At 39.8% G+C, this 12,425-nt stretch overlaps 1 protein-coding gene across 2 annotated transcripts in view; it reads left to right on the top strand.

The window, feature by feature from the left end:
- Nucleotides 1-12,425, top strand: part of ITGA6 (integrin subunit alpha 6) — a 74,332-nt gene that overhangs the window by 47,090 nt on the left and 14,817 nt on the right. For both annotated transcript variants that reach the window (XM_040441120.1, XM_040441121.1), the window contains exons 7-20: nt 212-408; nt 2,510-2,601; nt 3,250-3,377; nt 3,465-3,560; nt 5,160-5,221; nt 5,313-5,461; nt 6,168-6,314; nt 6,694-6,806; nt 8,624-8,813; nt 8,899-8,982; nt 9,107-9,186; nt 10,272-10,349; nt 11,198-11,300; nt 11,594-11,767. In XM_040441120.1, coding sequence (XP_040297054.1) covers nt 212-408; nt 2,510-2,601; nt 3,250-3,377; nt 3,465-3,560; nt 5,160-5,221; nt 5,313-5,461; nt 6,168-6,314; nt 6,694-6,806; nt 8,624-8,813; nt 8,899-8,982; nt 9,107-9,186; nt 10,272-10,349; nt 11,198-11,300; nt 11,594-11,767 — 1,693 coding nt within the window. The remainder of the gene's footprint in view (nt 1-211; nt 409-2,509; nt 2,602-3,249; nt 3,378-3,464; nt 3,561-5,159; nt 5,222-5,312; nt 5,462-6,167; nt 6,315-6,693; nt 6,807-8,623; nt 8,814-8,898; nt 8,983-9,106; nt 9,187-10,271; nt 10,350-11,197; nt 11,301-11,593; nt 11,768-12,425) is intronic.

The raw sequence follows: 12,425 nt of genomic DNA, 5'->3' as shown, positions 1-12,425 counted from the left end.
TACCTTGAAACATTATGCCTATCATTGATTACTGTATTTGTTCACTTTTTTGACTGGGTGAGTCGAATAGAAAAGAGCACCTTATCTATGACAGTAAGCAGGTGAACCACCATATTGTTTTTCTATTTTTAAAGACATAAGAAATTTAGCTAAAAATATGAAATAACAACACCTTGCCTATAGTGATGAATTTAATTTGTCTTTTCCACAGGTGGCAGGATATAGTTGTTGGTGCACCCCAATACTTCGATAAGGATAACAAAGACATAGGGGGAGCCATCTATGTGTACATCAATCAGGAGGGAAAATGGGGGAATGTCAAGCCAATCCGAATTGAGGGCCCCAGGGATTCTATGTTTGGAATTTCGGTGAAAAATGTTGGAGACGTGAATCAAGATGGATACCCTGGTAGGAGGCTTTATTGTTAACTAATGATTTATAGCTTACAATCTCGTAATATTGTGTAGACTTTTTCTAGCTAAACATATGTTCTGCGGGTGTACCTCAAACTTTCTTATTCATTACCAATTTTACGAGATTCATTACTAATTACCAATTAGTAGATTTTGTCAATGCCAATGTTAAGAATAGATTGCTTCTCAATGAGATATAGTGGTGGGGATTCTATAAGGCAATGCTCCCTGAGAATATTTTTTTTGCCTAATTACTCTCCTCTAGAATGAAACAAACAGTCTTTAGTGCCACTCGTGGTTGGCTATTCTGTTTTGCATCAAAATAGATTATTTTAAGATGATCACTAGGAAAGGGATGCAGAAATGATCATCATTTTTAAAATGCTATACCAGTAGAAGATTATTATTATTATTATTATTATTATTATTATTATTATGGAAATGGTTTTCACGTGATATGGAAGTTGTAGCTCCCATACTGGAACCAATCATAAAAAACTTTGGATATTTAATTTCCCTATATTTTTTTAAAGATAGTATACATGGATATGGCTTTAAAAGGATTCTGTCATGACATTTTAGCCCTTTAACCTAAACATATGGCCAGGTCCGTCCTAATAGCATGAATCCGAAACTGTCCTTATTAAATGTGCCTGTGGCTCTATTAGCACATAAAACAGGTTTTTATAACGTGTCATTCACCTACCTAAGGTGCCCAAGGGGACGTCGCTTCATACAGGGTGCCCGGCTGCAGCCATCTCCGTCTGGTGCCCAGCGCCGCCTTCCCAGTTGAAATTGCCGCCTTCTTCACCTCAGCCCCGCCTCCGCAATCGTCCGGTCCCTCTGCCAGATCCCGCGCGTGCGCACTAGGCATAACCTGAGGGACCGGACGATTGCGGAGGCGTTGCTGAGGTGAGGAAGGCGGCTATTTCAACTGGGAAGGCGGCGCTGGGCACCAGACGGAGATGGCTGCAGCCGGGCACCCTGTATGAAGCGACGTCCCCTTGGACACCTTAGGTAGGTGAATGACACGTTATAAAAACCAGTTTTATGTGCTAATAGAGCCACAGGCAGATTTAATAAGGACAGTTTCAGATTCATGCTATTTGGACGGACCTGGCCATATGTTTAGGTCATAGGCCTAAAATGTCACGACAGAATCCCTTTAAGACCTGCTGGTGGTTTCTATGTTGCAGTGTATATACAGCACTGGTGTAGTAGTGGGTAGCCTGCTGGTGGCTGTCAGTACTGTAGACCATTGAGGCAGCAGGGTTGTGCTGTAGGATTCCATCGTATTGCGTCTTACCGGTTTTATTAGAAGAAACATGGATATATAACAGTGTGATATTCTTATATTACAACATTGCAAATGATTTTATCACATGGCTCCAACCTTTCTCAGAACATGAACGGAAATGGGTTCTAAATTTTGCCATAAAAGAAGCTCATTTAGCTGAGCAGTAAAGGTGTGCAGAACTTAAAAAGGACCTGTCCCCTCTCCTGACATGTCTGTTTTAGCAATTATTTACATTACCCATGTAATAACAATTCTGGAGCATCTATTCTTATGAATCTGTGTTGTGCCAATTGATTACTAACAGTTTGCAATGAAGGTCTAGATGGGTGCTACCCGTTGGGGGGGTGTCCCTGCACCGTCTGACACTGCCAGCACTGATTGGATAATGGCAGACTGTGCAGAGACACCCCCAACTGCTAACACCCAGCTGGACCTTTATTACAAACTGCTAGCAATTCATGCATAAGTTTTAGCATGAATAATGAAGGAATTTCACAACAGTCATAATGAATGATAGATGCTCCAGAATTGTTATTACATGGGGAATACAAGTAGTTACTAATACAGACCTGTCAGGAGAGGTGCCGGGTCATCTTTAATGGGCATTTTATAAATGTTACAGCCTTTACAGTGTAGCCCAAAAATGTACCCTGAATTGCGTGGCAGCTTGAATTTTTCTACATAGGCTAATGTCTGCATAACATTTTGTTTCTTTTTGATATTAATTAAAACACCATAATTGATAAGAAGAACCACTTTATTTTGGGTGCTCACAAAGTATATCTTTTGTTCTAATCAGACATTGCAGTCGGAGCACCATATGCTGATGGTTTCGGAAAAGTCTATATATTCCATGGCTCAAAAAGTGGCATCAATCAAGAACCATCACAGGTATATCATTTACACCAGCCAAAAAAATGAATGTTATCATGATAGTAATGCACATTTATCCAGTCTCCGTCATAACCAGGTATGCCCATTTGGCTCAAACATGATATTTGGTTGTTTTGAAGGAGTAAATGTTTGTACATCTAAGCTCCAATAAAGAAGTGGTTACAGTAGTTGTAGAAACTTTATTTAAAAGGAGGTGTAACCTTACTTTGGAAGCCAAAACCAGGAGTGATTTCAAAAAAGAGGATTAGTCGTATCTGTCCTTTATACTTTCTCTCCTTTTCATAATCCATTTCTGATTCTGGCTTCCAGAACTACATCAGAAAACCTGATCATATGGCTGTAAACTTGTTGGTTTGGACTGGTCCAGAGCCCATACTCTACTAAGGGGGCATTTATGACTATCAGATTTGCATTTTGCAAATGGCAGATCCACAAAACACTGATACCTGCGATTCACAAAAAATGCATCAGATGTGGACTGAAAATACGGTTGTGTGAATGGACCCCAAGTCTTATCTAAATTCGAATATGAAGAAGCCCCCAACTAGTTAAACATGGCCTAAAAGAACATCGTAAAATGCTTGTGTGAACGTGACCCTGATTTCCAATGTATTGCTACTAACTTAATGTCTCCCTTTTATAAAGGTCATTGATGGCAGGAACACAAACACCAAATTCTTTGGTTACTCTGTTGTCGGAAATATGGATCTAGATAAGAATTCCTATCCAGATATTGCAGTAGGATCTTTGTCAGATTCTATAAATGTATTCAGGTAAGATAAAATTGTCACTATTGTGATCTATAGAAATGCATCTTGCAAGTTTCTAAATTTTTCAATTTTTGCATCTCTTCTTTTTAGGTCACGTCCAGTGATCAGCATCAAGAAGACAATTAAAGTGACCCCGGACAAGATAGATTATAATAAGAGAAACTGTGTGGTTCCCAGTGGAATCTGGTAGGATGTATTCGCAAGTTTGACTTTATACATTAAGCAAAAATATAAACGCAACACTTTTGGTTTTGCTCCCATTTTGCATGAGCTGAACTCAAAGATCTGAAACATTTTATACATACACAAAAGACCCATTACTATCAAATATTGTTCACAAATCTGTCTACATCTGTCTAAATCTGTGTTAGTGAGCACTTCTCCTTTGCCGAGATAATCCATCCCACCTCACAGGTGTGGCATATCTAGGTGCTGATTAGGCAGCATGAATATCGCACAGGTGTGCCTTAGACTTCCCACAATGAGGGCCCACTCTGAAATGTGCACAGTTTTGCCTTACTGGGGGGGGGGGGGGGGGGGGTCTGAAAACCAGTCAGTATCTGGTGTGGCCACCATTTGCCTCACGCAGTGCAGCACATCTCCGTCGCATAGAGTTGATCAGGTTGTTGATTGTGGCCTGTGGAATGTTGGTCCACTCCTCTTTAATAGCTGTGCGAAGTTGCTAAATATTTGCCGATCCAGAGCATCCCAAACGTGATCAATGGGTGACATGCCTGGTGAGTATGCTGGCCATGCAAGAACTGGGATGTTTTCAGCTTCCAGGAATTGTGTACAGATCCTTGCAATATGGGGCTGTGCATTATCATGCTGCAACATGAGGTGATGGTCGTGGATGAATGGCACAACAATGGGCCTCAGAATCTCATCACGGTATCTCTGTGCATTCAAAATGCCATTAATAAAATGCACCTGTGTTCGTTGTCCATAACATACGCCTGCCCATACCATAACCACACCGCCACCCATGGGCCACTCGATCCACAATGTTGACGTCAGCAAACCGCTCACCCACACAACGCCACACACGCTGTCTGTCATCTGCCCTGAACAGTGAAAACAGACTCCTCCGTGAACAGAACGCATCTCTAACGTGCCAGACACCATCGAATGTGAGCATCTGCCCACTCAAGTCGGTTACGATGATGAACTGCAGTCAGGTCCAGACCCCAATGAGGACAACGAGCATGCAGATGAGCTTCCCTGAGACGGTTTCTGACAGTTTGTGCAGACATTCTTTGGTTATGCAAACAGATTTTTGCTGCAGCTGTCCGGGGGGCTGGACGGCTTTGGAGATGGCTTATCGTAGAGAAATGAACATTCATTGCATGGGCAACAGCTCTGGTAGACATTCCTGCAGTCAGCATGCCAATTGCACGCTCCCTCAAACGTTGCGACATCTGTGGCATTGTGCTGTGTGATCAAACTGCACATTTCAGAGTGGCCTTTTATTGTGGGCAGTCTAAGGCACACCTGTGCAATATTCATGCTGTCTAATCAGCACCTTGATATGCCACACCTGTGAGGTGGGATGGATAATCTCGGCAAAGGAGAAGTGCTCACTAACACAGAGTTAGACAGATTTGTGAACCATATTTGAGAGTAATGGGTCTTTTGAGTATGTAGAAAATGTTTCAGATCTTTGAGTTCAGCTCATGCAAAATGGGAGCAAAACCGAAAGTGTTGCGTTTATATTTTTGTTCAGTGTATGTAAGTTTATTAATAAATTGTACATGGCCTAATTTTGGAAACCTTTCTGGTTTTCAGTTTGACGGTGGAGGTCTGTTTGTCGTATACAGCGCAGCCTAAAGACTACAATCCAAGATTAAGTAAGTGCCTTTCACATATGTTATTGTTTCAATAATTCTTGAAAGCTGCTTTGTAAGATCTTATAATTGTTTTCCAACATTTACTTCTTAGCTCTCGCTTACACCCTTGAAGTTGAAAGTGTAAGACAAAGCCTAGGCCTGTCCTCCAGGATTGGCAATTTCTCAGGACCAGTAACAAACACAATGGAACTCAGAGCGCAAAATCAAGTGAGATGTTCTGACACCATTCTCCACCTACAGGTAAGTGGACTACCTTGTCTAGATAGGTGTTACTTCTATATTTTTAAGCTCACCCATTAACATTCCCTGTACTGCCCTTTCTAGTTTTCTACCTACTACTACTTTCTTCACGACGTGGTGAGGAGAGGGCTAGAATGGTGCTAGGTGCCAAGATTAACGATGTTACAAATCCATAATAGAAAACTATTATTGGGTTAGTTGCTAATTATTACTAGTTATTAGTCTCCTGTTACTAGTTATTAGCCTACTACTGAACGTTTTGATACTCAGTTGCTGTAGGCTACGTCCTGCATTGGAGCCTTGTAATGTAGGACGTGGGAAGCATCATTGGTAAGAACAAGTCACGTGGTTAGTGTCACATGATCTGCTGATGTCAGGACATACCGTATCTCACTGCCCTAAGGCATGATGGTACAGCTGACGCATGACAAGCCAGTTTGTAGGATTCAAGCATGGGGGATAAGAGAAAACTGCAAGTGAGGTAAATTAAAAAAATAAATAAAAACAATACAAGTAGGAATAGGAGTTAAAGTAATTGATAAAAATAAACTTGAGTTAGAAGTAGTCTATGACACAAGTCCTTTAATTTACCTTTATTGTTTTATGATTATAATTTTGCAACAATATTAAATGTGATTCTCTAAATGTATAAATTACTTTATGCTGTGCACATAGAACTGACAATATGATTTTCTCCCTCTAATAGGATAACATTAAGGACAGACTGCGACAAATTCCTGTGTCTGTTACAGTAGATATCAAAAATGTCCAGCGGAAGAAGAGGCAGAGCACTCCACTGCCAGAACTTATGCCAATCCAGAACGCAAATGAGCCCAAAAAAGTTACTGCAGAGGTACAGTAGATAACATGTTGGATGAACCCACTGATTTCCGCAGGACTGGTCAACCATCTAATGTGTATGAGGGTCTCCCATAAAACACAGAGGTGGCTGCAGCCCAGATTATAGATTATAGTAGTTATGCCATTACGGTACTTCATTTAGAACCATTTATATTTAGCATTTAGAGAGCACCTGTCTATAAATCTTCATAGCCCCCTATTCAGACCAAATATATTGACTACTAACCATGTAAGTGATGTGAGTATACTTATTTTGACGCGCACATTAAACTGTAATGATCACCTGTAACACTAAGTTAAACCATTGCAAATTCTTTTTTTTTTACGTTTATGTGAGCATTAATAGCAAAATCTAATCTTAACTTTTACAGGTTCAGTTTTTGAAAGAAGGATGTGGAGAAGACAATGTCTGCAACAGCAATATGAAGATCTCTTACAAATTTCTCACTAAGGATGGACCAGACTCCTACACAGAGCTGAAGAGGTAACATATCTGAATATCTGGTTTATCATCAAAGCCTGACTACTGCCCAGGGGCAGCTATGAGGTCGGGGGTTCTATATTGTTATATATTTCCCTCCTGAATCCTTTTGGTTGAGGAGAAGAGGGTAGCAGTGGTGAAGACATTAAAGAGCATGACCTGGAATGTCATCCAGGAAGTGCTCTCCTATGTTAATACATAGATGCCCATTGCAACTGCCTATAGGAAACCACTTTTTGGATCCAACGTATGGGACATGCACTTCCTAAGCCCCACACCAGACTCTTCATCCTCTGTCTGTAGGCCTTGCAATTGGTGGAGGAAGACAAAATCATAGAGTGTATATTAGCAGGACACATCCTTTCTGGCAGTCACTGGATAACCATTGTATTAAACAAACCATTGAGGCACCTATATTTTATTTCCTTTTATATTGTAAAAAAAAGTTAAAAGTGTTTTCATTTATTTTTTTTTTTAAACCCCCACTCCCAGTGGGAGAAACGCATACTTAGGGCTTGTTCTCATCACCGTTATAGATTCAGTTTTTGTTTTTTATTATAACATGGTTATAATGGAAAATAATGGCATCCTTTAGACAGAGGTCAAAACGGAAGCCTTTAAAAGCCTTTCTGTTTTGCATTCCATCATAATACAAGTCAATGGGCAGCGTAACGGATCCGTCCTGGTTTCTGTTATGCAGGACTGGATTCCTGCATAATGGAAACCTGTACAGATCCGTTATGCTGCCCCTAGACTTGTATTATAAAGGATCAAAATGGAATGCCTCTTATAGGCTTCCGTTTTGACTTCCATCTTATGGATTCCGTTATTTTCCGTTATAACGGAAAACAACAGAATCCACAACAGTTATGTGAACAATCCCTTACCTGTGCCCTGCTGCTCGGTTCTGACTTCTGGGCTGTCTGCACTGCACTACTGGTCACGATCTGTCAACGTAACTCAGCATTGATGTGCCGCTTGGGGACACATCACTGCTGAGGCCAGTCATTGACTGCAGCGGCACATGTGAGCCCATCCGTGCAGATATTGACAGATGAGGAACAGAAGTGTTTTGCAGGCAGCCCGGGAACCAGAAGCAAGCAGTGGGGATTAGGTAAGTATGTTTCTCCTTACAGGTCTCGCTGACTAGAGGTATATTTAGAAGAAATCCTGGACTACCCCTTTAAAGCATACCTCCAGAAATTCACTTAAAACCACCTAACATATACACCTGAATGTGAAAGGCTTTTTACTCTACAATTAATGTTTTTATTGTGGTAGTGTGAGATTAAACTGAATTACTGCAGCCCTTTACCTCCTCCCTGTTATGGCATAGATAGATTAGATGGATAGATGGATAGATAGATAGATAGATAGCATAGATATCATAGATATCATACTCAAAAAAGGGATTAAAAGCTGTTTGTGTATCCGTACAGAGAAGTTGCTAGTTAATAAAGCCATGTGATTATAGCAGCCTCAGCACTAAAGCACAAACTGTGTGTGGGAATGCACTAACATGTTACGTGAGCTAGCAGGGTTGTAAAGGAACAAAGTAGACAATGATAATTTACAGTTAGTGAATTAAGGAGTGATCTACAGCACAAACAGCTGAGCTTTGAACTGAAAGACTTTACACAGGTACTGAACATAAGGTCCAAGATCACTGTGAGTCTTTCTGGTTTTTACTCGAGGTATGCTTTAAATAAAAATAACCATGTACAATTCAGTTTATACTTAACTCAAGACTAAATATTTGCTCAGACTACAAAAATGGCCTCTGCTTGTGCTGATTGCTGTTATTCCATTCCACAACACAGTGAGAACGGTGTTCCAGTTTTGGCACTTCAAAATCAGAAAGATATCGCTCTCGAAATCACAGTGACAAACAAACCCTCAGATCCAAACAACCCCAAAAAGGATGGTGACGACGCCCATGAAGCGAGACTTATTGCAGATCTACCACCCACCTTATCATTCTCATCATTCAAAGACTCCGCTAAAAGTAATGTAAGTAATAAAACCATTAATTGGCAACTAGTAAATAATAGACACCATTTGTGGAATAACAATGTATTCTCTCATGGAAACACAGGAGCGAAATTTTTTCTGTTCATCCAACCAAAATGGATCCAGAGTGGAGTGCGAGCTTGGAAATCCTTTCAAAAGAGGTTCCAATGTAAGTGATGCAGTGCCTTTTGTATTCATTAGACTATATATGATAAAATTAGGATCAGGGGGTAAAAATTCTGGAATGCCTTTACAGATATGCAGATGTGTAATGATGCATTATTTTTCTCCAGGTGACATTCTTTCTCATTTTGAGCACTAGTGGAATAGCGGTTGACACCAAGGAACTGCAGATTCCTCTCATTTTGGAAACGTATGTGATCTCAAAAACTAATTTAGTTCAGAAATGGTATTGATATGCTAACGCGAAAAATAAGCGTGTACTAAAGCTTGATTTGTAATAATCAATGTTCTTCAGTTACTGGTGAAATGGTGTTGAGTTAGGATAGGATCACATTACCGTTTCTTTTTCCGTTCTTCTGATCCATCAGAAGAACAGAAAACATTAGTTATTTTTCCTACTTTTTCTAAAATAACAGATCTCAGGCGGAAATGGCTATAATGGATGAAAAATTAGCATAACTGAGCAGAACGGATGCTCAAAATAAAGGATCCGTTTTTTTTTTTTTGTTTTTTTTTTGTTTTCTGTTCTTCTGATGGATCAGAAGAACGGAAAATGAAACGGTGATGTGAACCTGCCGGACTCCGATTTGCCCAAACTGTTAGGTTCGATTTGCCAACTTCAAAATTCAGGATTAGCAAACAGAATTGTGAGTTGGTTGGGAAGTTGGTTTATCTTTACTGGAAAATATCCTTGAAATGAGTCTATACAAAAACAGCCAAACCACTTAATTCCAAATGATTGCACCCTTCTTCTTGTAGGCCATGTTTCAGGTATGCCAGCTACTTTACTATGTGTACTTAATGGGGTAATGGCTTTGAAGAAAAACATATTAGCCCACATTTATTTGAGTGCACCTAGACTTTGGCATAAATTGTGCCAAAATGTGGTGCATCTAGATTTAGAGAAATGATCTTCGTCCAGCCTGATGAGGCTGTGTTTCTTGTCATGAAAGGGGTGTGAATTAGTGTGAAAGAGGCACAGTCTTATATGCACCATTTTGCGCCAAACTTGTGCCACAACTTTGGCATAAAGTTCTGTCTCAAAGTCAGTCAACCAATAGTTGGTATAGAATCTGGTGTAGGTCTATGTTTAAGTCATCTAGAGGGTCATTAATATTTTGCCCCAGTGTACTTATATCCATCTAGTACAATGAATAATGCTAACATCGTTTTAGGCTATTTTGTCAGATTGTCTAAATGATAATAATTACCAATGGACTAATATTTATGAAACTATTAGAGAAAATGATATATTTATTTCATATAACCTTACAGAACAAGCTCTCAAGCGGATCTAGGACCTGCTGTTGCTAAGGCTCGAGTTGTGGTTGAACTTCTTCTCTCTGTATCTGGGTACGTTTATGTGTCACCACCTAAAAATTCATATATCAATGTCACCTGAAAATACATAATGGTCCCAAAAAATATATAAAAAGAAAACACAAGTAGCCTAAAGCCCTGGTTGGAAAAATGTGGCTAGGAAGCTCTATTTCTGACTTGAACAAAGCATGTAGTCTAAACATGCAATAATACTCTAGTGCAGAAATGCAAAAATAAAACGTATGATCCAAAAATGAGAAAGGAAACCTTGTCGTTCATGTCATATTTTACCATCTCATTCTCGGCAAGCACTGTGTGACATGGATGGAATTGCTATGTGGTATTGTAAATCAATGTCAAACTCTGCATCAAACTCAAGATAATAATGAGGATAATAATTTCATTTTTATACAGATTTTATTCTTCTGTGTGTAACAATATGAGTATCAGTAATGTCCTCATGTACAATTTGCCTCACATACAGTAAACTAAACCTCTAGTTGGGTTGATGCATGTCGACGTTACTTAATTAAAAGGGTTGTCTCATCTCAGACAATGGGGGCATATCGTCCCCATTTTCTTATAGGTGCGGACCCATTCACTTCAATGGGGCCGCAAAAGATCCGTGTGCTGTCCGCATCCGTTACTCCGTTCCGAGGCCACGCAAAAAAATATAGCATGTCCTATTCTTGTCCGTTTTGCAGACAAGAATAGGCATTTCTACAATGGGCCGCCCGTTCCGCAAATTGCGGAAGACACACGGGCGGCTTCCGTTTTTTGCGGATCCTCGGTTTGCGGACCGCAAAAAACGTCAGTCGTGTGCATGAGGCCTAATAGCTGCACTGTATGTGTAATGTACATGTATGTTTTTTGTTTGCTAGGATTGCGGATCCTTCTCAGGTGTACTTTGGAGGTAAAGTCATTGGAGAAAGCGCCATGAAAACAGAAGATGAAGTTGGAAGCTTGGTTAACGTTAACTTCACAGTGAGTGTTGAGCTCGGTGACATAGACATTTTGATTTTAATTTCAAGATTAGAGCGCCCTCTGCAGACATACCATGATAATGCAAGCACCTAAATATATCCTACTGTGGATTTAGTTTATTATCTGTTCTTTATATTCAACCACAACAGAGGATATACTATGATTTGATGTCATGCTGTCCATAATGTCTCACACACTGGGTCTTCCCAGTAAACAATTGGACATTCTGCTTACATTTTCAGTTTTCTTTGCATTTTATAATTTCTCCTGTATGTGTTTTTTTTTTTTTTTAGGTCACTAATTTTGGACGGCCTCTTAAGTCCCTGGGCACTGCATTTTTAGAAATTGAGTGGCCAAAAGAAATCAGCAATGGAAAATGGCTTCTCTACATTGTAAAAATAGACTCCAAGGGACTGGAGAAAGTCGCATGCCAGCCATTTTCTGAAATTAACAAACTGAAATTGCTGGTATGTTTTTACTGACCTGTCTTAGAGGGAATCTAAATATCTACATGTCAATTGCAGGAGAAAATGACTTATAAAAGTGTATCGCTTGTAACAAGAACAGAACAGGATTTCGATGCAGTTAAACAGAAGTTTTACCAACAAAACTGTGCGGGCAAAATTGCGCGTTTATTGACAATCAGTTAGTGGCCAGAACTCGGACTGAGGCCTCGTGTGCCTCCCAGTGATCTAACACTAATTGTATCTCACCTATAAATAGAGAGGGGTCCTTAGCTGCTAGGCCCCATAGCTGGGACCCGGGGCGTAACTAAAGGCTCATGGGCTGTCATATATCTTCTATATAAAAAGAAACTTCATATAAAAGAGGGGATCAAAAAAAATTATATGATCCTTCAGGCGGGCATAAAACGCCTCTAAGTTCTTTTTATCAAGTATCTTAATTTGATTTGTGCAAGGGGTGAAAAGAAAGGGACAATTGTATATGCAAATATATATATATCGTTTATTATAAAACAAAGAATATAAAATCAATACAATTGCAAAACAAATGATGAAGTTACAAAATAACACCCCAAATGTACCACACGGTGGTGCTAACACACCCCTATCTCACCAGCACAGTATGATTTAGTGATTTATGACGACCAGTGTCATACCTTTA

The sequence above is a fragment of the Bufo bufo genome, chromosome 7 (genome assembly GCF_905171765.1).
Source record: "Bufo bufo chromosome 7, aBufBuf1.1, whole genome shotgun sequence".
In the NCBI taxonomy this organism is placed as follows: Eukaryota; Metazoa; Chordata; class Amphibia; order Anura; family Bufonidae; genus Bufo; species Bufo bufo.
Note: the sequence above shows the minus strand (reverse complement) of the source record. Positions and strands in the feature narration are given on the sequence as shown.